Raw genomic sequence first — 25136 nt, 5'->3', positions numbered from 1 at the left:
CAATTGGCCTATACTACAGCTAAGGGATCTACTCCCCTCTGGGTTTCTATTGAAGCTCTTTCCTGCCATCCTTTAGCGGTCGGTTCCTTGCCTTGGCTCCCTAATAGATCTCGCCCTCCTATCTTATGTCCTAATCTGTCTTTCTCATTGACAGTTTGGGACAGAGTACACCATCGCAAACCATTAGCCTCCCCACATGCTCCCTTAGCCCCAGTTTTTTGTAACCCTGAATCTGTACCGGGTCTGGTCCCGGCCCAATTCCAATGGTGGATCAACAAAGGGTTGCTGCGGATAGATTACCTCCAGGGTGTAAGGTTTTTATCCTCTTCAGTACTTTACAGAGAAACTACAGATGCCCCCCATGTAAATGTTCAGATATAATAAAGTTGCCTATTTTATCAGCTCAAAAATAGTTTTACTAGATGGAGCGCCCATTCTTACCAGTTTTGAACTTTCCTGTCAGTGTACAAATCTCTCTAGAGGCCGTATTTCTGTGGTGTACGCCCTTCTTGCTGATCCAAACTGTAACTCCCCTATATGGATCAATGGGAACGGGACCTGAATGTTAGTTATGATCTATCTGCTTGGCAAGACATAGCCCTGGAATTATCTAAAGATTCCATCATTACTACCTGAATTGAAGCAAACTATAAAACTATTGTGATGGTACCGGGTCCCTACTCGGATGGCGAGGACCATCCTTCTGCCTCACCAATGTGCTTTCAGTGTAGCGGCCAGATGGGTTCTATGTTCCACGTTTGGTGGCAATGTCTGATAGTTACTAGATTTTGGATCTGCATGTCTAACCTTATGTACAGGGTGATGGGGGTTAATGTTGGTAGGGCCCCGGAATTGGCCCTCTTCCATAAATTTCCACTTACAGTACCAAAAAATACCCTTAACCACTTGCCAACCGCATATAGCTAAATGACGGCTTCACTGCGGCCGGCCAGTTCTGGGAGGGCATCATATGACGTCCTCCCAGAACACGCCCTCTCACGTGCCCCCAGAGGCACGCACTCTGCAATCTCCATGATGGCTGTGTGCTATGGACGCAGCTGATCACATGATGTGGTAAAAGGCCAATCACAGCGGCCTTTTACCACGTGATCAGCCGTGTCCAATGACACAGCAGATCACCGGGAAATGAAGTAGCCAGTTATCAGCTGCACTTTCCTCACGCTGTCACGGTGTGAGGAAAGTACTGCCGATAACCAGCAATTGTCAGAGGAGGGATCGGCACCGATCATCAGGGCGCTAATGATCAGTGCCCAGCAGTGCCGCCCACTTGTGCCCACCATTGCCACCCACCAGTGCCTCCCAGCAGTGTCGTCACTCAGTAGTGCTGCCAGTCAGTTCCCAGCAGTGCCACCAGTCAGTGCTGCCTATCAGTGCTCACCAGTGTCTCCTATCAGTGCTGCCTATCAGTGCCCATCAGTGCTGCCTATCAGTGCCCAACATTGTTTCATATCAGTGCCCATCAGTGCTGCCTATCAGTGCCCAACATTGTTGCATATCAGTGCCCATCAGTGCTGCCTATCAGTGCCCAACATTGTTGTATATCAGTGCAGTATCATCAGTGCCGCTTCATCACTGCCACCTATCTGTGCCACCTCATCGGTGCCACCTATCTGTGCCCATCAGTGCCCATCAGTGCTACCTATCAGTGCCGCCTATCAGTGCCCATCAGTGCTACCTATCAGTGCCCATCAGTGCTACCTATCAGTGCCCATCAGTGCTGCCAATCAGTGCAGCCTCATCAACGCACATCAGTGAAGGAGAACAATTACCTGTTTGCAAAATTGTATAATAGAAACAAAGAAAAACCTTTTTTTCACATTTTTGCTGTTTTTTTGTTTAGAGCACAAAAAATAAAAACCCCCAGCGGGGAGTAAATACCACCAAAAGAAAGCTCTATTTGTGTGAAAAAAATAATAAAAATGTCATATGGGTACAATCTTGCATGACTGCGCAATTGTCATTTAAATTGCGACAGCGATGAAAGCTGAAAATTGGCCTGGGCAGGAAGGGGGTAGAACTGCCCGGTAGGGGAGGGGTTAAGTGTCTTACTTCTATGCTGTTAGCAGCGAGAATCACTATGGAGGGGGACGGCGAGGGGGACGGCTGGCATTCCGTGCGCAAAGTACGCATTACGGCGCTAAGTACATCGCACTTCCAACACGGCAACAATGGAACATCCCAACATCCTCTCATCATCTCTCCTCTGATCTCCAGGTAATCACTGCTTCCATCGCCCTCTGAAACTTCCTGCTCTAACCGCAACTGACAACTGCCTCCTGTTGCCCCCGGTGACCACTGCTTTCACTGCTCTCTCAATCGCTAAGCTACTTTGCATGCCTGAAATTATCTACATTGTTAGATTGTTTCTGTTTTCTTTGTAACTATTGTGTATACTTCCTGTATGACATGACCTGAGCCTCATAGAGCCACATAGAGCCTCATAGAGCCTCAGCTGAGATCAGACACCTTGCCTTACCTTGTGTCCATCCTGCCTGTATATTGTGAAGGGCAGAACCCCTCCCCCATGTGTCATTTATTAGTTCTTAATTGAACGATTGCGTAACCTCCCCCCCTCCATCCAAGTATAAATTCAGTACAGTCCGGGGGACAGCTGACAAGGGAGAGGCTGGCATTCCTTGCACAAAGTACGCATTACAGCACTAAGTACATCGCACTTTCAACGCGGCACTTTAACTAAAGCAAGTACAAACATTAGTGCTCCACCTCAAGTAGATTGCATGTGCTCTTCCCTCTCCTCCCTCTCTTCCCTCTACTCCCTCTCTTCCCTCTCTTCCATCTCCTCCCTCTCTTCCCTCTCCTCCCTCTCTTCCCTCTCCCCTCTCTCTTCCCTCTCTTCCCTCTCCACCCTCTCCTCCCTCTCTACCTTCTCCTCCCTCTCTTCCCTCTCCTCCCTCTCTTCCCTCTCTTACCTCTTTTCCCTCTCTTCCCTCTCCTCCCTCTCCTCCCTCTCTTCCCTCTCCTCCCTCTCTTCCCTCTCTTCCCCCTCTTACCTGTCCTCCCTCTCTTACCTCTCTTCCCTCTCCTCCCTCTTCCCTCTCTTCCCTCTCCTCCCTTTCCTTCCCTCTCCTCCCTCTCTTCCCTCTCCTCCCTCTCTTCCCTCTTCCCGCCTGCCTTCGTTTGTTATCTCTCTTCTCTCCAGCATGCTCTCGCTAGCTCTCTCTGTTGCTATAATGCCCTCTCTTCTCAAACTCTCTCTTGTTTACCCCCCCACCCCCCACAACCTGTACATATCACCCTCACTCCTGCCCTCTCCATATCACTGCACTTATCTCCTGCCCTCTCCATATCACTGCACTTATCTCCTGCCCTCTCCATATCACTGCACTTATCTCCTGCCCTTTCCATATCACTGCACTTATCACCTGCTCTCTCTTGGTCCACATAATGTCACCGCTACAAAATCACTGCGACATCTGCCCTCATATAAATCTCACTCCCACCTCACCTCCCTCACCCTCCTATTACTACTAACTTCTGGAGACATTGCCCCAAACCCTGGCCCTCCACCATCAAACTCCAACCCACAGAAGCAGCAACCTCCCCTCTTCGGCCACAGCCGCAACCCTCAATCTCTCATCTCAATCCCCCTGCTTCCAAGCACCAACCCCTCCCTCCTATGTGCCCTCTGGAATGCCAGCTCAGCCTCTCTACTATCACTGACCTCTTCCTCTCCCACTCCCTCAACCTACTTGCTATTACTGAAACCTGGCTCCAGGATTCCGACTCTGTCTCCTCAGCTGCACTCTCCCATGGCGGCCTCCTCTGGACTCACACACCCAGACCCAGCGAATGAAAAGGGGGTGGAGTCTGACTTCTTCTTTCCCCACAAAGCATGTTCCAGGTTCTTCCTGCGCCTCCGTCTCTGTCCCTCCGCTCTTTTGAAATGCACTGTATTCGTCTCTTTTCTGCTGTTTGTCTGAGGATCGTAGTCATCTACTAGCCCCCGGGCCCAGTGTCACGCTTTCTCAATTACTTTTCAGCATGGCTTTCTCTCCTCTGAGGTGCCCGCCATCATCCTCGGTGACTTTAACATCCCAGTCAATGTTCACACCCCTGCCACCTCTCAACTACTCAACCTAACTTCCTCATTATACCTAACACAATGCTCACAATCCACCATCCACTCCAATTGCAACAACCTTGACCTTGATTCACCCACCTCTGCACTGCCTGTAACCTCTCTAACACCCCTTTACTCTCTCTGATCACAACTTTATCAGCTTCACACTCTCCCTGCCTCCTACCTCCCTGCCTCCTACCTCCCATGCCTCCTACTTCCCATGCCTCCTACCTTCCATGCCTCCTACCTCCCTGCCTCCTACTTCCCATGCCTCCTACCTCCCATGTCTCCTACCCCCCATGCCTCCAACCCTCACATGCCTCCTACCTCCCATACCTTCAACCAGCAAACCATTACCTGTAGAAACCTCCATCACCTCAGCCCTGACCTTCTCCACTCTACTACTGAGCGCCTCTATGATAAAATTGCACCCCTGTCCTGCCCAGAGCTGGCCACATCTGCCTACAACAACTATCTATCATCCTCCCTGGATGCTCTTGCTCCTCTCTCTACACGCCGAACCCGGCCTCGCCTGTCACAACCCTGGCAAACAGATGACACCAGAAGTCTCAAGAGACGCAGCAGCACTCTTGAATGAGCATGGCGTAAAACTAAATTCCTGAAATTCCTGAAATCCGCTCTTCTCAAATACATCTCCAGCCTCCACGCTGCTAAGCCAACCTACTATAACACTCTCAAGACCCTCTCATCCAATCCTCATCAACTCTTCTCTACCCTTAATTCCATACTCCACCCTCCACTGCCTCCACCCACCAACTTACTGCACAGGAGATTGCCAGTCACTTCAAAAGAAGATCGACACAATTCATGATGAGATCTCCAGTGTCAAGCTTCCTCCTCTAACCAACATACCAGGCCCAACACCAAACTCTACACTCTCCTCCTTCGACCCTGTTACCACCAAGGAAGTTACCGAACTCCTTTCCAAGGCCCGCTTCACCACCTGTCCCCTGGATCCTGTCCCCTCACGACTGTTGCAGCCTCCTTCCTGCTCTATCCTAAGCTCTCTAACCCACATCTTCAACCTATCACTCTCCATGGGCACCTTTCCCTCCCCGAGCAAACATGCACTGGTTACCCCCATCCTCAAAAAACCCTCACTGGACCCCACCTGTTTGTATAACTTAAGACCCATCTCCCTGCTCCTGTTTGCCTCCAAGCTTCTCGAGCGCCTTGTTCACAAATGTATAAACTGCTACCTCACCAACAACAACCTTCTTGATCCCCGACAGTCTGGCTTCCGCCCACAACATTCCACAGAAACTGCCCTACTAAAACTCACTAATGACCTACTAACTGCTAAAACCAACGGCCATTACTCCATACTATTCCCAACCAATGGCCACTACTCCATACTCATCCCAACCAATGGTCACTACTCCATACTCATCCCAACCAATGGCCACTACTCCATACTCATCCCAACCAATGGCCACTACTCCATACTCATCCCAACCAATGGCCATTACTCCATACTAATCCCAACCAATGGTCACTACTCCATACTAATCCCAACCAATGGTCACTACTCCATACTCATCCCAACCAATGGCCATTACTCCATACTCATCCTAACCAATGGCCACTACTCCATACTCATACTCCTTGACCTTTCCACTGCCTTTGACACAGTCAACCACCCGCTCCTCCTCAGTAAACTCCACTCCATTGGCCTCCATGACTCTGTTCTCTCCTGGTTCTCCTCTTACCTTTCTCAGCGCACTTTCAGTGTCACATACAACTCCTCCTCCTCCGATCCTCTTCCTGTTGGGGTACCCCAAGGCTCTGTCCTTGGACCCCTCCTTTTCTCTCTCTATACCTCCTCCCTGGGCCAACTGATAACCTCCCATGGCTTCCAATACCACCTCTATTCTAATGACACCCAGATCTATCTCTCCACTCCCCAGCTCACCCCCTCAATCTCCTCACGTATCACAAATCTACTGAGCGACATATCAGCATGGATGTCACATCACTACCTTAGACTCAATCTTTCAAAAACTGAGCTGTAATATTACCTCCCCCCGATCCCCCACTCATGACTTTCCCATCAAGATCAACAGAACAACCATTGGTCCTTCCCCTCATGCCAGGGTGCTAGGTGTAATCCTAGACTAAGACCTCTCCTTTGGGCCCCACATCCACTCACTGGCTAAATCCTGCCACCTCAACCTCCGGAACATTTCCAATATCCGCCCCTTCCTGACCAATGACACCACAAAACAACTTATCCACGCCTTGGTTATATCCCGCCTCCATTACTGCAACTCCCTCCTCACTGGTCTTCCGTTACACAGGCTATCCCCCTTCAGTCTATTATGAATGCTGCTGCTAGACTCATACACCTTACCAACCGATCAGCGACTGCCGCTAGACTCATACACCTTACCAACCGATCAGTGACTGCCGCTAGACTCATACACCTTACCAACCGATCAGCGACTGCCGCTAGAGTCATACACCTTACCAACCGATCAGCGACTGCCGCTAGACTTATACACCTTGCCAACCGATCAGCGACTGCCGCTAGACTCATACGCGTTACCAACCGATCAGCGACTGCCGCTAGACTCATACGCCTTACCAACCGATCAGCGACTGCCGCTAGACTCATACACCTTACCAACCGATCAGCGACTGCCGCTAGACTCATACACCTTACCAACCGATCAGCGACTGCCGCTAGACTCATACACCTTACCAACCGATCAGCGACTGCCGCTAGACTCATACACCTTACCAACCGATCAGCGACTGCCGCTAGACTCATACACCTTACCAACCGATCAGCGACTGCTGCTAGACTCATACACCTTACCAACCGATCAGCGACTGCTGCTAGACTCATCCACCTTACCAACCGATCAGCGACTGCTGCTAGACTCATACACTTTACCAACTGATCAGCGACTGCTGCGCCTCTCTGCCAATCCCTCCACTGGCTTCCACTAACCCAACTTATAAAATTCAAAATACTAACCACAACTTACAAAGCCATCCACAATCCTGCCCCTAGCTACATTACCAATGTGATAAAACGTGGGATCCGTGGATTCCATACATCTCCATGCCCTAGTACTTCCTGATTTGGCTCCCCTCTCCTCCCCTCTCCTCTCCTCCTCCTTCTGCCCTCTCCTCCCCTCCCCTCCGCTCTCCTCTCCTCCCCTCTCCACTCCTCTCCTCTCCTCCCCTCCCGTCTCCTCAACTCCCCTCCCCTCTCCTTTCCTCCTCCTCCTGCCCTCTCCTCCCCTCTTCACTCTCCTCCCCCTCCCCTCTCCTCCTCTTCCCCTCTCCTCCTCCCCTACCCTCTCCTCTCTTCCCTCTTCCCCTCTTCCCCTCCCCTCTCCTCTCTCCTCTCCTCCTCCCCTCTCCTCTCTCCTCTTCTCTTCTCTTCTCTTCCTCCCTTCCTCCTCCCCTCTCCCCTCTCCTCCTCCTCCTCCCCTCTCCTCCTCTACTCTCCTCCCCTCCTACTCCTCCCCTCCTCTTCCTCCTCCTCCTCCCCTCCCCTCCTTTTCCTCCTCCTCTCATTACTGTTACCCTCTTTTCTTCCTTTCTGCTGTCTCTTTTATTTTCCCATGTTCTGGTGCTAGTGTAGTTCCATGTTGTATGTGTTGTGCACTATGTGTGGTGTGATGATGAATGCTCTGTGTGATCCATATGTCTCCTATTATTGCTTCCCCTGTACAAGGTGGACTTAATGCTGGGAATGTTCTATGTGACGTCTCCAGTCATTATTGCACACATTTCCTGCTTCCCTGCGGGATGTCTGTTGTTTATTCATCCGCCTGTTTGTTGGGGATATTTCATACCTTATTTTATAACATGACACTTGTCTATTACATTTTCTGTAACTTGAAAAATTTCAATAAAGATATTGGAAAATAAATAGTTGGTTGCATAAGAGCTAGATTTATTTTTTCTCAGTTTTTTTTTTAGTTATTTTTGATCTTTCGTGAAATCCACAGGAACGGTTATTTTAATGTTTCTCGGGGCTGCAGTTCCTCTGAGCTCCACAAGGTGGTGATCTCACTTCTATCCAGAAAGGAAGTTATTGTAGAACACAGACAGGAAGTGATGTCAGGTACACACAGGAAGTGATGTCAGGCACAGACAGGAAGTCATCTGGAATAAAGACAGAAAGTTCCATGTGGCACAAAGAAGAGGAGACATTAGTGGAAGTGGCAGCAGAGGAGGTAATAAGATGTTATGTTCTATTTACACCCAGTAACCCCCCCATCATGTCTGTCCTCTTCCTCCGTAGCCATGTCCGTCCTCTTCCTCCATAGTCACGTCCACCTTCTTCCTCCATAGTCACGTCCGTCCTCTTCCTCCATAGTCACGTCCACCTTCTTCCTCCATAGTCACGTCCGTCGTCTTCCTCCATAGTCACGTCCGTCGTCTTCCTCCATAGTCACGTCCGTCGTCTTCCTCCATAGTCACGTCGGTCCTCTTCCTCCATAGTCACGTCGGTCCTCTTCCTCCACAGTCACGTCGGTCCTCTTCCTCCACAGTCACGTCGGTCCTCTTCCTCCACATTCACGTCGGTCCTCTTCCTCCACGGTCACGTCGGTCCTCTTCCTCCACGGTCACGTCCGTCCTCTTCCTCCACGGTCACGTCCGTCCTCTTCCTCCATAGTCACTGTGACGTCTTTTATCTCCAGCAGATGATGATACACACATATATAGTGTGGGAACCCAGATTAACCCCTTCAGGGGCAGAACATTCCCCCACTTCCGGGGCCGGAACATTCTCCTCATTGTGGAGATAAATTCTTGTAATATGGTCCTCTAAACAAACAGCACTGACAATAAATAGACAAGACAAGGACCATCCTGACCATACATGGCCTACAAAGGGCAATGATGACACTACACAGGCAGCCAATGGGCAATCATTACACTATGCAGCCAACACAATGATGGAGGGCCGGGGTCAGGAGTATGGAGCATAGAGCCCCTTACATTGCTGCTCAGGAGGAAGAAAACATTGCCCAGCCGGCCATGAAGAATATGTTCCATCATTGGTATCAGAGGGAGGGAAATACTGAGGGGTCTGAGGGAAGTAGAGGAGCTGAGGGGTCTCTCGGGTTACTGAGGATGGGAGACTTTGGGGCCCCTGAGGGGATAGTGAAGTTAAAGGGTTTTGAGGGGGTAGAGTAGCTGAAGGAATCTGGGTCTTTGATAGGGTTGGCGGGGAGCAGGGCTCTGAGGAAGGAAAAGTTTGTCAGGCTCAGGGGGGACTCTGAGGTAGGGAGGGGGGCTCTTGGTCTCCGGTTGTCCTCTTACCTGCACTTACTTTCCAGAGCTCCTTACAGAACTCCTACCAGGAAAGGAAGGCAACCTTCACCTTCTTACCATCTCACTGGTCAAATAATGTATTCCAAGATACCAAATGGAATGCAGAAGGACAATCCTTCACCCTTGGTGGGCACTTGTTCTTAGAGGAGGATTCTCGGTGCATTATTGACTAAAAGGTAGTCAGGGGATCAGTGCTATACATCTTCAGGAGACACTCCAATACCTCCCATGACACAGGCTCTGGTAGTGCCCGGTGCTGGAATTCACAGCCCCAGGAACCCACCACCACTCTGTACAATGTCCTGGATACTACAGTATACTTGGTAACCAAACCCCTCCCCCTCCTGTCCTCCTTCTACCCACACTGCGCTGTCATTGGAGGGAAGAGAATAGGCTCCTTCCTCACAGCTCTCTACTCCACCAGCACCATCCTCCTGCTATCCCATCCAATCCCTTCTCTTACTGCAGAGAGTGACAGTGACATCACTCCTGTCAGTCAGCAGGCTGCCGGAGATTGGAGCCTTGCAGCCGGAGTTCTGCCAATTGTCCTGATTAGCCAGCAACTATGGCCAAAAGTCATCAAGTTCCCCTTCTTGGACATCATGATGAGCCGACATTGACCTCACAGCACTGCCTCAGAGCAAACTAGTCATAGGAAGGATCATATTTATCATTCCTTGTCTGCAGATCTAATACTTATCAAAACCAGTTCAGAGACCAAACAAACCCAACAGAGAAAAGGGGATTTCTGATCTGACAGGACAAGAGGGTCCCGGGACCTCCAAAATGTATAAAACACTAAACAGTCCAAACAAAATGTCTTCCCATGGGGGGAGTAGTTCTTCAATGTCCAGCAACCCTCCTATTCCCCCCTCACATCCACATCCTATTATTGTGTGACCAATACCATCCAAATCATTCTTACTTTCATTTCCCAAAGTTATCCGTCTACAAGGAGACCTGTATAGATCACATGATGGCACCAATGAGGATGGAGGAGGACCGGAGTCACATGACTGAGAAGATACTAAACCTCACCCTGGAGATCATCTACCTGCTGACCGGAGAGGTGAGGAGGATTCTGGGAGGTCACATGACATCACTCTAATCTCTATTAATAAAACACATACCTGACAGGTGAGGAGGATTCTGGGAGGTCACATGACATCACTCTTATCTCTATTAATAAAACACAGACCTGACCGGTGAGGAGGATTCTGGGAGGTCACATGACATCACTCTTATCTCTATTAATAAAACACTGACCTGACCGGAGAGGTGAGGAGGATTCTGGGAGGTCACATGACATCACTCTCATCTCTATTAATAAAACACAGACCTGATCGGAGAGGTGAGGAGAATTCTGGGAGGTCACATGACAGCACTCTTATGTCTATTAATAATACACAGACCTGATCGGAGAGGTGAGGAGGATTCTGGGAGGTCACATGACAGCACTCTTATCTCTATTAATAATACACAGTGTGACGATTGCGATATGAAATCCCTGCCCCTCTCACCAGACTCGTGACCGAAGGACTAGCCAATCTAAAACTGCGATGTCACATGCGTAACAATGCCACACCCAGCTGCACCCCGCACAATGTTTTTGCAGCTCACTGGACTACAAATCGATGTACCAGCAGCCTGAGCGCAATTGTTACTGGGTCAGGTTAATTACGCAATTAACCCTTCACACTGCCACCACCTCCTTTTTCTACAGAGAGGAAACTCGGCAATATCAGCAATAACACTAGGATGGTTGAAATAATCGTCTGTATACCACTGTCACCGCAGGCAGGTTATACAGAGGGTTAAACACACACAGTAGCGCTCTTCAGCGGCAGGAATTCATAAGTTGCATTAAAGAGCTTTAGAAACAGTTCAGCACTTTCAGAAAGTAAGTTTTATTACTAAAAGGTCAAAAGGGTGCAATAAAAATATTTACAGAAAAAAGATGTAACCAATATATATAAATATACACAGAGCAATAACACAGCAAAGAGACAACAGAAAGAAGTTTAGGTAGATAAGTACTAGCCAAAAAGCCTTGGGTTAAGCAGCTTCAAGTCTCATGAGCTAAAAAGGATTTCTTATCTCTACTGCTAGTTTCGATGTTAAAAGCAGGAGACTCTTCTCTTCTCTCATCCACACTCCAAGCATAACAACCTTTTTCTAGCAAATCCCAGCAGGGTGTCTCTTTGGAGCAGTAACCAATGGTCTCTTTTTGGGGAGGGGTGTTGGGTGGAGACGTAAGTTACAACCAGAATCTCTCCTAGCTAATATTTTGGCTCATAACTTTTCCTAGGTACATTTGCCGGCCTGGTCACTAGTATATTAATACTCAGCCACATCTGCGGAATGGTTAGAGATGAAACATGAAATATGCACTTGAATGGTTCAAGAGATATACTTTTCTGCTTTTCTCTGTATGTCAGCTAAGGGGTGTCACATACCAGGAGAATGGCCTCAATCTGAGCCTTCCGAATATAGGCTCCATGTTTAGGTAGTTATGTCCTACGTGAAGATATCAACTTATATAAAAAGTGAGTTTTTAAAAGTAAGTCTGTGTTTACGACCCCTTGGAAGGTCTTTTGAAGTTCAGTGAGGGACTCGGTTTATACTTTTACTATGTTCCAGATTGCACAGTTAATAGACAGCTATGCACCCAGCTCATGAGGTTTTATAGCTCGGAGCTTCTTGCTGTGCTTTGGCCGCCTGTGACCCTTCTCATCACTCAGGCCACATGTCACCCCACAGCGAGGGAGGGGGATGAGAGATCTACAAGATGGAGGGGGTAGCCTGCTTTGGGAGTTAGAAATTGTATAACATAGAAAATTCTTAACAAAACGGAGGGCCGTGTCCGTCTCTGTGTGCACGATTCCTACAAACAGACCTGACCGGAGGGGTGAGGAGGATTCTGGGAGGTCACATGACATCACACAGACCTGACCGGAGAGGTGAGGAGGATTCTGGGATTCTAACATGATATTCCTATTGGTTCCTCAATACAGAGATTTCCTCTTCTGAAGTCAGGTGATCATATGACCATCACAGTGCCTCCATGTGACTCCCTAAACCCTGAGAGACACAACATGCAGAAGATTCTAGAAGTCACCAAGAAGATGATGGAGCTGCTGACAGGAGAGGTGAGCGGTGCCGGGAATTCTGGGACATTCTCCAGTAACAGACAAGGGATGTGTCTGGATGGTGACTGTATCATTGTGTGTGTCAGGTTCCTATAAGGTGTCAGGGTGTCACTGTCTATTTCTCCATGGAGGAGTGGGAGTATTTAGAAGGACACAAGGATCTCTACAAGGACGTCATGATGGACAATCAGCCGCCCCTCACATCACCGGGTAAGAGGAGACTTTATTGTAAAGGAGAGAGCAGTACGGAGGATCCACCTAGATCCCCCATCATCTGATAAACACATAGAAACAATGGATTCAGTCAGTGTGTGTGTTTCCTACAGATGGATCCAGTCATGGGAACCCACCAGAGAGATGTCCCCGTCCTCTGTATTCCCGGGATTCCACACAGGAAGGTCACACCATCCCTCACCATCATCAGGTAGATGATGACAATTATTGGTAGTTGTGATTTATACACAGCATGTTTGTTACAATGAATGTTTTATTATATCTTTCAGAGTGGAATCCTCGGGGATGATAATATTGATGTTAAAGAAGAGTATAAAGAGGAGGATGAGGAGTATGGAGTGATGGAGGAGTTTTCAGAAGGACACAAGGATATGATGGAGCCACCTAATACCAGGAACCCACCAGAGAGATGTCCCCGTCCTCTGTATTCCCGGGATTCCACACAGGAAGGTCACACCATCCCTCACTATTACAAGGTTGGTGGGATGGAGCATCTGATGGACTTGCAGAGACAATGTGTAGATTTTTTATGTGACCTTACATTTTACAGATGATATTTTCTCTCATTTCCTTGATTTAGAGTGGAGATCCAATCGATATAGAATTTGAGGTGAAAGCAGAAGAAGAAGAGGCGTATGTGAGGGATGATCAGCAGTCTATGGAGGAGGATGGAATAACGGGGACATTTATAGAGGAGGACACTCCTACAGAGATCAGCACAGGTGGGTCATGAACACTAAATCCATTCCTCCACCCATACTGCTCACTGATTGGTCCAGAGTAGGGCGGGGACTGGGTGATATCAGCCTGTAATCCCCTGGTCACTTTCCTGAGCTGTGTTCCCCGTCCTGTATTCCTGGATTTCTCTCGGATAATCTTCCTTCTCTGTGCTGCAGACACAATTTATGTATCTAGACTGGATTTATGGAGGTTCTGGGGTTCAGCTGGCAGAAAAATGTTCATTTTTACTCTAAGCATTGCATAATGTAGGCACCCAGGACATGTGACTGGGGTCTCCTGCCTTGTGCCTGACTCTCCCAGGGTTCCTTCTCTGTTATCTGCTGGCTGTGCCGGGTGGAGGGATATGTCTGTAGTGTCTCAGACCCAAGTCACTGAGTGCAGTCTCAGGAGATGGGAGGCAGCGGTGTGGGATCTCTGCAACTTGTCTACAGTAAACATTTAAAGTGGTTGTAAACCCTCCATATACCCAGTGCAATGACTGGCCTCAGGTGATGCACAGAGATAAAACAAATCCTCCTACATACGTTGTACCTGTTTATCTATAGCACTCATTTCTCTATATTTGTTCAAAGTCCAGAATTTATACAGGTTGTCTGAGCAGTCAGAAAAAAGGGGGCAGAGACCTGAAGTCACTCTCTTCACAGCTCAGTGAAGTGAGCTCTGAGAGATGATTGATGGGAAGGGACACACTTCCTTCACACAGGAACAGAGCTGAGGCTGTCAATCACAGGCTGTGTGCTGGAACTCCCTCCCTTGTCATCTTTTTTTCTCCTGGTGTCAGGAAGACTTGTCAGAAGGGACTCAACTGCTGATCGCAGAGGAAGGAGACAGCAGACAGAAATGACACTTAGTGCTCTGGACTGAGACAAGTACACACTGTAGAGGGATATTCTTTGTTCATATTCCATGTCTGAGGGTTACAACCACTGTAAGTGATCTCTGATTACTAAACACCAATTTGATGTGATCCTTACACTATTTATTAGTGTGGCCCCCTTGTCCTGAATAGAGGTACTATGTGGGTTTAGTTTGTGGCTGGGCTGTACTTGGCTCAGGCTGATTGTATAGTTCTTCACTTGGTTTCTCCCTAAGTTTAGGTTGTCTTGTGATGTCTCACTGTGGCCAGTAGATGTCACTGCTATCACTGGACATAGGATGAGATTTCACCAACCAAACTAAAGGGATATTAGACCACAAATGTCCCATATTGCAGCTTACCAATCATTGGGTGTGGCGGCTGCATTCCTTTTCTTTGGCTTTTTTCCCTGTTTTCACCTGGTGATCTGGCCAGTAACACACCTTCTGTATTAGAGCGCCCCAACTCTGGAGATTGCAGCATGGTCAGTCTGGGGGGAGGGGAGTGTTAGATGTACTAGCAGATATAAAAACAGTAACTAATTGAAGCCAAACTCCAGCTCACACTTCATAATCAGTTTCATCAAACAGTTTTTTCCTTTTGGGATAAAAGTTTGTCATGAATAAATAAAAGCTGATCATTGTAAGCCCCCTGTCAGTGGTAAATGGTCTTTATAAAACAGCAGATTTACTGGCTAGATCACCAGATAAATATAGAAGAAAACTAATACTGTATAGTCCTAACTTTTGTATTCCGTATGATAAGTTGTACATTACATTGGCCTTACTTCTTTTCCACCCATTTCCTCCCAGCTGGACATTTTATATCGGATGATGTGATTGGAGCACAGACTTTTACATGGTGATAATAATGTGATAACATCCTCCAACTTTGGACCCTTAAACAGAAAGTGATAATGAGGGAGGAGTCAATACCCCAATGATGGTGGTCTTCAGGATCAGTCCAGTCTTCATCTTGGTTGTTCTCCCCCCATCCTCACTCTCTGACCTCTGGTGGGGCTCAGCCCCGCTGTTCTTCATGACTAAATCATGGACTAAATAAGGAAGTGCAGTACTTCTTGTGTTGGGAAGATGGTGATGAGTGATAGAGGGGGTGGGGACCCTCATCCTATAATCCCCTCATCACTGTCCCTCCTATAAAAGACAGTTCTGGTTGTTTCCTCACTCTCTGACTAAGGTCCATGAATAAAGAAATGACCTGGTAGGAGATCAGAGGAGCCATTTCCTAGTTCCCTTGAGGGTGGAATTGTAAGCTCCTCAGAGACCAAGCTGCCTGATGTGGGCGGAGTCCTGGTTTGGGGGAACCAATCAGCTCCTGTCTAGTAATCCTCTTTGTCTTTGTATTTTAGTCCATGGCCGGGAGATGAGGAAAACCTCCGAGGATTGTCTCACTTTGTCTCCAGACTGGAAAGTAGAAGATGAGGACATCACACAGTATAGTCCAGGAGAAAACCCGGCTCCCTCCAATGTCCATCCGGCACCACCCAGTGTAGATGGACCATCGGATTCCTCGTATCCTGAGGAACCTCAGACTGTGCGGGACCGGACCGGCCTTCCAACAGGGAAGAGCTTCTCCTGTACTGAGTGCGGGAAGGGTTTCCATTCTAAATACAAAGTTAATGTCCATGAAAGATCTCACACGGGGGAGAAGCCGTACTCTTGTTCTGAGTGCGGGAAATGTTTTGTAGAAAAATCAAAAGTTGTCAGACATCTAAGATCTCACACTGGGGAGAAGCCATATTTTTGTCCGGAGTGCGGAAAAAGTTTTTCACAGACGTTCAGTCTGCAGAAACATCAGAGATCTCACACGGGGGAGAAGCCATATTCCTGTGCTGCATGCGGGAAATGTTTTTCACAGAAGTCTAGTCTGCACAAACATCAGAGATCTCACACAGGGGAAAAGCCATACTCCTGTCCTGAGTGCGGGAAATGTTTTTCAGAGAAATACCGTCTTTCCAGTCATCAGAGATCTCACACAGGGGAGAAGCCGTATTCCTGTGCTGTGTGCAGGAAATGTTTTTCAGAGAAGTCCAATCTGCACAAACATCAGAGATCTCACACAGGGGAGAAGCCTTTTGCCTGTCCTGAGTGCGGGAAATGCTTTTCAAATAAGTCCACTCTTTACACACATCGAAGATCTCACACGGGGGAGAAGCCGTATTCCTGTTCTGAGTGCGGGAAATGTTTTTTAGTGAAGTCCCATCTTTCCACACATCTGAGATCTCACACGAGGAATAAGACACTTTCCTGTCCTGAGTGCGGGAATTGTTCCTCACTGAAGTCCTGTCTTCCTGTACATCAGGGGTCTCTCACAGCCCTGGAGGTGTATTAGTGCCTTGAGTGCGGGAAATGTCTTCTAGATGAATGTTGCTGGACATCCCAGCTCTCGTGGGGAAGAAGCACACCCTGATATACACCTCAGATATACTCCATGGCTGATCTTCATCATGGAAGAAACCGTTTATAGGTAGATCAGAGGTCCCCAAAGAAATGGATGAAGTGTGGGACCGGGTCCACCATTAATGGCAGGAGTAGAATAAAAATGGAGTCAATGTTCTAGCAGAAGCTCTCACAAACACTTGGAAGTCTGATGGAGGTGTGGAAGTGTGAAGTCCTGCCACTGTGACGATGACACCGGGTCCTCCTGGCTGCTTTTTGAGAATCTCCAACATGTATTTAGTGAGCAGAGAAAACTGTGTTCTAGGTTGTCAATGGATTTAGTAGGTCCGGGTCGGGACCTGGAGCTTGAAGGTTCCAGAGATTCTTAGTGGGGACAAGACCTTCAGTCAATATAACAATCTTCTAGATGATAATGATTATTAAAGATTAAATCTAGTAATAACTAATAATTTTAGAGTATTTCAGAGGTTATTTTCTCTCATCACGTGGCCATAGCAATGGAAGAAGATATTCCCTGATAAATTATACTCTAATTATTAATATTTAATAATTTATGAAATATGAAAAATTTGTAATATGACACCAACAATATCTAACAGTAATACGGAATCTCTCTATATATATATATATAAACACCCAATATAGTTGTGATACACTAAGGTAATTCTTATTACTCTACACAACAGAGAAAATATGCAATACAAAATTAAATGGACAGTCTCACCACACCCGGAATTCAGACTATGAAACTTCCCCAATGGATTCAGCTGGCAATGGTACGCCTTCAGGGATGACCACAGGGGGAAGTGAGATGTAGTTCAATAGTGTAGGAGAATGTAGGAAGTTAGAGGTACAGAGATTTAGAAATTTAGTAAAGTTTTAGAAGTTTGAAAAGAGTTAATCAGTAGCTCTTCAGATGGATTTCAGCCTCGTCAGATTTCCTTCAGCTTGTCTCTCTTTGCTGTTTTTCAGTGAGGTTCTTCAGTGAGTTTTTCTTTCAATGAGGTTTTTTTTTCAAATCAGGTGCATGGGTTTTTATACCATCTAAACTATTGTTCTAAGAGACCCTCCCACCAGGCTTTTTGATTGGCTGGTTGAGAAATGTATGTATTTAAGCTATCTCTCACCTGTCCACTAAGTGGCAGTCAGGGCTCATAGAACAATTTGAGTATTTATGATGACTCACACCTCGGGTGGAACTCAAGGTGATTTCAGGTATTAAATATACGTCTTATCCAGATATATATAGGTGATCATAGCTATAATGTTCTAAATAGGAACCATGGAATATCTGTGTATATTCAGTTATTCATCTCCTTGAGATACAAACTTGTGTGAAAGCATTTGTTTCCTGATAAGACATACAACTGATGCTAACTCACAATATATCTTACTTTTCCTCATCTCAATACTCAAGTTAGTGATATACAATTCCCATTCTGCTGAATATTTTGTGGTGTGTGAAAAATATTCTTTATAACATCCATTGATAATATGCTTTTTGATAATATCTCTGTGGGTAGATATATCCAGTTCTTAGCCTTATATGGCCTGAATTTACCCTTTTTGTGTTAGAACCAGAATTCCCATGAGGAGAAAAGACCCTCTGTTTACCTGGCTATTGTGTTGGAGTCAGAGTAAACAACCATTTATACCTTCAACCTTAGTGGATAATAGCATATTGTGACAGTTCGAGAGGTTTGTTGGTTCATCACACCCTGCAAGGTTTTGGGTAAACTTTCAACCAGTTGAGTTCCCGTCTCATTATTGTTCACTTGTTATGACTTAATGTTTGAAGGTCGAAGTCCTATTTGACTCTCTATTTAACTTTTGTAGAAGTCTTCAACTCAACCCCAATATATAAACAGTATTTGTTGACATATCCACACTTTAGCTATTCTCATAGTCTCCAATTTAAACTTTTTATAATCCTAGTCTTAGACCACCTGTGGATAGTCAGTCTATTGTCTTGGAAAAAGCTCACTTCACCCATTATTTGCATGTCTTAGTTGGAGGGTCCTTTGAATTTTCAACCAAAAAGAGTTAACCCTTAACGGGCGGCTAGGTTGGGTTGTTGTTGAAATAAAGTCATGTTTTTGATACATAATTTCAAAAGTCACTACAAAATCCCCCTTTTTTGGGGTACAGGCACGTATAGATGGGTGTCTGTATTGCAAACCATGAGTGGGACTTTTGACTAGGGTGACCGTTCATCTTCTCATATGGGGTGAATGAAATAAAGAATTTTTTTTTTATTTTTTTTAGAAAAAATGGCAGCGGTGATGCTGGTTTGGTCCTCAACTTGACTCGGCGTTCTCAGACGGACACTTCTGATGATGATCCTGGTTTTGCGATGAGGCCGGCCTGGCCTGGCACATCCACCTTGGGGCCCATGGGGTCCTCCGCATGACAGGTCTCTTAGACGGTCTCCTAGGCGGGTCTTTTCCTCTGGACTGGCCCTTGGTGGCCTGGGACATCAGGTTATCGTCTCCGGATCGATCTCTGGCATCTGGTCTTTCCCACAGGACATTATAGCTTCCTTCTAGGGTCTGGTCATTGACACCTCCGATCACCGGTCTGGTCATCGTCTGGGCCTTCATTTCTAAATTATTAAAATAAACAGTTTAAGTATTGGATATATACAAGTATGTTACTGGATCCTGTAAGGCAAAAGATGAATAATAATGTTCCAAGGAAATTTAATAATGATCTCAATATCTCCAGATAGGAACTGGTGGGTTAATCTTCCAACAACTGCAATTGAGACTTTGGATGGCAAGCACGTAATTGATTGATGTGCACCCATCTATCACTGATTTTACCATACCGGGGAACCTGCAATTTACAGTTGTGACCAAAATTATTCAACCCCCAATGCTGTAAAGGGGTTTAGGGACTATAGTGTACATTTGGAATTGTATTCAGAATCAAATCCTACAAGGACGTTGTAACTACCCAAATGCAACTAAAATGACATCAATTGTTTATGTAATACAGTAGTAAATGGTTCTTATGTGGTTTCTTCATTGCCACAATTATTCAACCCCTTAAAGACTACCACTCTGAAGAACAGAGGTTCATACAGGTGCTTTCCATCAGGTATTGAAAACACCTGTGGATGTCACCGAGCAGCAATCAAGCATAATAAGCACCAATTAGGCAGCTTTAAAATGACTGTGATACTCAGCTCCTTCTAGACATTTACTGGTGTGGTTACAAACATGGTGAAGGCAAGAGAATGGTCCAGGAAGACAAGAGAAGAGGTGATTTCTCTTCACAGGAAGGGCAATGGCTATAAGAAGATTGCAAAGATGTTAAACATACCAAGAGACACCTTAGGAAGCATCATTCGCAAATTCAAGGCAAAGGGCACTGTTGAAACGCTACCTGGTCGTGGCAGAAAGAAGATGCTGACTTCGACTGCTGTGCGCTACCTGAAGCGTAGAGTGGAGAGAAGTCCCCGTGTGACTGCTGAGGAACTGAGAAAAGATTTGTCAGATGTGGGTACAGAAGTTTCAGCCCAGACAATAAGACGCACACTGCGTAATGAAGGCCTCCGTGCCAGAACTCCCAGGCGTACCCCCTTGCTGTCTCCAAAGAATAAGAAGAGTCGACTGCAGTATGCCAAAAGCCATGTGGACAAACCACAAAAGTTGTGGGATAGTGTTCTGTGGACTGATGAAACAAAATTAGAACTGTTTGGGCCCATGGATCAACGCTATGTTTGGAGGAGGAAGAACAAGGCCTATGATGAAAAGAACACCTTGCCTACTGTGAAGCATGGTGGAGGGTCAATCATGCTTTGGGGCTGTTTTGCTTCTGCAGGTACAGGGAAGCTTCAGCGTGTGCAAGGTACCATGAATTCTCTTCAGTACCAGGAGATATTGGATGGAAACGTGATGCAGTCCGTCACACACCTGAGGCTTGGGAGACGTTGGACCTTTCAACAGGACAATGATCCCAAGCATACCTCCAAGTCCACTAGAGCATGGTTGCAGAGGAAAGGCTGGAACATTTTGGAGTGGCCATCGCAGTCACCAGACTTAAATCCGATTGAGAACCTCTGGTGGGACTTAAAGAAAGCAGTTGCAGTGCGCAAGCCTAAGAATGTGACTGAACTGGAGGCCTTTGCCCATGAAGAATGGGCGAAGATACCCGTAGATCGCTGCAAGACACTTGTGTCAAGCTATGCTTCACGTTTAAAAGCTGTTATAACTGTAAAAGGATGCTGTACTAAGTACTAAGATTGAATGTCACTTGGGGGTTGAATAAAACTGATAATGCTGTGAGCACAGAAAAGACATTTGTGGTTATTTCATTATAACTGTTATGTTATATTTGTCTGACCTACAAGTGCCTCTTTAATGTAAATGTAAGCAAGATGACTGAATGATCAAAAGCAATGTCAAACTGGCCAAAACACTCAATTTCAGTGGGGGTTGAATAATTTTGGTCACAACTGTATATGCGACCGGAGAGATTTTATCAATGATAGAGAACGGACCAAGATGGAAGGAATTTCCGTTCCTTAATCTGGTCTCTTGCAAAGTTGTATAGATAGACCTTGTCACCAATCTCATATTCCTTCTTGGAGGTTTTGAGATCATAGTATGTCTTAGCACTAGTTGCAGCTCTTTCCAAATTTCGCTGGGCAAAGGCAAAAGCATATTGCAGATGTTTACGTAAATCCTCTATGTATTGGTGTGTGGTGGTGGCATTGATCAAATTTTGATCTGTAGTGCGATACAATAAGTGCTGGGGCAGTACCATCCGTCTACCTGTCATCAGTTCAAAAGATGACATTTTTGTAACTGTATTCGGAGTAGCCCTCAACGCCATCAGGACCAGCGGAAGTTTTACATCCCAATCCTTGCCTGTTTCCTTAACAAATTTTTTAAGGACATTAACGATGGTCTGATTGTATCGTTCTACACCACCACTAGAGGCTGGCCGATAGGCGATATGCAATTTCCTTTTAACCCCCAAAATTTTCCACAATTTGGCCATCACTTCGCTAGTGAAGTGCGATCCTCTATCAGACTCTATCCTCTGTGGTAGACCAAAACGTGAAAATACATGATTTATTAGCAATGCAGCACATGTCTCGGAGCTATTATTCGGTGCTGGTATACACTCGACATACTTGGTGAATAAACATGTAACTGTTAACATATACCGATTTCCTCGTGAAGATTTTGTTACGGGCCCAATAAAATCCATTTGAAGGTCTGACCAAGGCATACATATCCCCCTTTTCTGGAGAGGTGCTCTGTGAGTTGGTTTGGTAGGTTGAAATTGGGGACATATTAGGCAACCTTGGCAGTACTTCTTCACATCACGTAACATATGAGGACAGTAGGCATAATCCCGCAGGATCTCATACGTGATTTTCTCTCCACGATGACCGAAAGTAGGAGCATCATGGGCATGCTGTAGCATCAAACCTCTAAATTTAAGTGGGACGACCCATTGTTGTACGCCACCCTTTGAGGTTCGTATCAACAATCCCTGGTATAAAGAGAATTGGGATTTGGATTTCATTAAGATACGTAAATCCTCCTTCCCACTACATACTTCCTTATTTATGGGATTTTGGTTGGGATCTTCTATATGACTATAAAACAAGCCAATTATTGGGTCTTCTTTTTGGGCAGTAATTAAATCCTCACTAGGAGAATCGTGACTCTACTGTAATGTATTTGGATCACCAGCTGTTCTGGCCTGTTGCCTGGTGATAGCTTTAATCTGTACGGTAAGAAAAATTAATAATAGTGCCTATGGTCAAAATTATATAACTTACTAATAGTGTACCAGCTGCAAAAAATCACCATATATAAAGTGTACCAATAAATAAATAATTTGCGCTAGTAAATGTGTATAAATATATAAATGTATATAAAGAAATCATCAAATCATAAGTCCAGAAAAAAATATATATATGCCAATACCACAAAAAAATATAAAAAAACTTTTAGGTGCAAAAAACGTTTGTGCAAAAAAAGTGTCTAAATATGAAAAATTTCACCAAAAAACCTTGATAATATAATGGCAGATCATCCATAAATATATCTTCAGAAACGGAAACTCTGCAACACACCGATCCTCATCGATCGAAATAACAGGATGAAAAACTTTATAGTTAATCGAAAATCCACTTCTCCAATAGATAAAGGACCACCTTCAAACGTATCCATGGGGGGAAATGCCAAGCACTCGAGAGAAACAGAAAGACTTCATGGTGCAATATTATAAAAACCAATTCCTTTATTAGGTACTCATTGCACTTACTCAAGAGGTGTCCCAGCCGACACCAGCATCAACAGCATAACAGCAATCACATAAACGAGCCTGGCTACTCAGCACATGCGCAGTAGCTGGCAGCCAAAAACGTAATGACGTCACATCAATCAAGCTCCGCCCTACGCGTTTCGTCATCGACGTCCTCATGGAGCGGATAGATGTGAGACGTCTCAACCTCCTTAAATATTCACTCACAGGAAACGAACAGCTGACATCAATGGGGAATCAAGCAAAAGCAAGCCGCCCCACAGATGACAGGAGTCCACAAAGGATATACAATGTATCCAATATATTTGCCATCACAAGCAAAAAAACTTTAAAACAAGAGAACAAAAATAGAATAAAAAGAAATTTAAATAAAACACTAATGATAAATAAATTAAATAAATAAATACATTAACGGGCCAGCACCCTCTAAGACTGTGTTTCAAAAAGGGAACTTAAAGGGCCAGTAACACTTTAAACACAAATAAAGGGGAACTCTAGTAATAATACAAAAATAATGCAAAAATTGTACAAAAAGCATACAATCTCCCATATATCATCTTTAAACAATTGCCTATATAAAAATATACTTAAAATAACATAAAAATTAAAAATTTGTGAGAAAACAATTCAAATCTATATCGACATTTAACCCAAATGGTTGCAAGAAATTTAGTTCATAAATCCAAAACGTCTCTTTTTTGGAAATCTCATTAACCAAATCCGAGCCCCTCCAATGGGGTTTTACCATCTCGATCCCATAAAAGGTAAGTAAGCTCGGATCGCAATTATGTACCAATTTGAAATGTTTGGATACACTATGTTTATCAAATCCTTTTACTATGTTTCTTATATGTTCGCCTATTCTTGTTTTTAAACATCTCCCAGTTCTCCCAATATATCTCAAATGACATGGACATTCTAAAACATAAATCACATGTGTAGAATTGCATGTAATCAGGGATTTAATATCATATTCTTTTTTGGAAAATGAAGAGCAGAATGACTTTCTTTTTTTATTATTACCAACTTTTACAGTCCTACAAACTTTACACTTCCTACAAGGAAAAAAACCATTTAAATTTGGAAACAGATCGAACTTTTTTGGGGGTTCGATGACATTGCGAGCCAGTTTCATCCTAAGAGACTTATTTTTCTTATAAATGAATTTAGGAGTTTTAGATAAGAATTTATTTAGTATATCATCTTTTAGCAAAATGGGCCAATATTTTTTAAAAATTCGTTCAATATTTTTGTATTGCATATTATAGTTGGTAATAAAGGGTACATTATTTTCAAATCCCAAATGAGCCTTTCTATTTCCAAGAAACGTCTCCCTATCTTTAATACTAATCGAATTTCTCTCTTTAATCAAAAAGGTCTTATCATACCCTTTCTCTATAAATCTTTCAATTAACACCTCAGATTGGTCGAAAAAATCTTTGTTAGCGCTACAATTTCTTTTTAATCTGGTAAACTGACTTTTTGGAGTGCTATATAACCAATTTGGATGATGTCCACTAGAAATAGGTATATAGCTGTTTTTGTCCACTTCCTTGAAGTAAGTTTTGGTGCAAATTTGGCCATTATCTTTATATAGGACCAGATCCAAAAAATTAATTTGCTCAAAATCACTAATAACAGTGAATCTCAATCCATAGCGGTTCATATTAATATATTCCATAAAGGAATCGAGCTTTTCTCTGGATCCATCCCATACCATTATAATGTCATCAATATACCTCTTGTATAGCGCCATCTCTGGCCATTTATTGAAAATACTTTCTTCCTCCCATTTATCCATTACCAGATTTGCCACACTGGGAGCATACTTAGCTCCCATGGCAACACCCTTACATTGCTGAAAAAAAGTGTTGTTGTACCAAAAGAAATTGTTATTCATCGCAAATTCAAGTAATTCAACAACAAACTTCCTCTTTGATCTTTTCAGGAGTGATTTATGTTTAAGGGCCCATTTTACCGCATTAATTCCATCGTTTTGATCGATGTTAGTATATAAAGATTCTACG

The 25136-nt window shown here is 45.0% G+C and overlaps 1 protein-coding gene across 1 annotated transcript; it reads left to right on the top strand.

Moving 5' to 3' along the window:
* Positions 1 to 12902: 12902 nt before the first annotated feature.
* Positions 12903 to 19466, top strand: LOC149435867 (uncharacterized). Its single transcript, XM_089662343.1, has 4 exons — positions 12903 to 12994; positions 13074 to 13280; positions 13385 to 13526; positions 19087 to 19466. The coding sequence occupies exons 2-4, from the start codon at positions 13146 to 13148 to the stop codon at positions 19125 to 19127; spliced, it is 318 nt and encodes a 105-aa protein (XP_089518469.1). The 5' UTR covers positions 12903 to 12994; positions 13074 to 13145; the 3' UTR covers positions 19128 to 19466.
* Positions 19467 to 25136: the final 5670 nt, after the last annotated feature.

This window comes from Staurois parvus, unplaced genomic scaffold (genome assembly GCF_062004578.1).
Source record: "Staurois parvus isolate SC_StPar_1 unplaced genomic scaffold, SC_StPar_1.0 ptg001458l, whole genome shotgun sequence".
Taxonomy (NCBI): Eukaryota; Metazoa; Chordata; class Amphibia; order Anura; family Ranidae; genus Staurois; species Staurois parvus.
Note: the sequence above shows the minus strand (reverse complement) of the source record. Positions and strands in the feature narration are given on the sequence as shown.

What these genes read in the sequence shown, in the direction of transcription:
- LOC149435867 (XM_089662343.1), top strand. Translation starts at nt 13,146, where the DNA reads ATGGAGGAGTTTTCAGAAGGACACAAGGATATGATGGAGCCACCTAAT. An exon ending in CCATCCCTCACTATTACAAG is followed by an intron (nt 13,281 to 13,384) that starts GTTGGTGGGATG and finishes TCCTTGATTTAG; the next exon opens with AGTGGAGATCCAATCGATAT. An exon ending in TCCTACAGAGATCAGCACAG is followed by an intron (nt 13,527 to 19,086) that starts GTGGGTCATGAA and finishes TATTTTTTTTAG; the next exon opens with AAAAAATGGCAGCGGTGATG.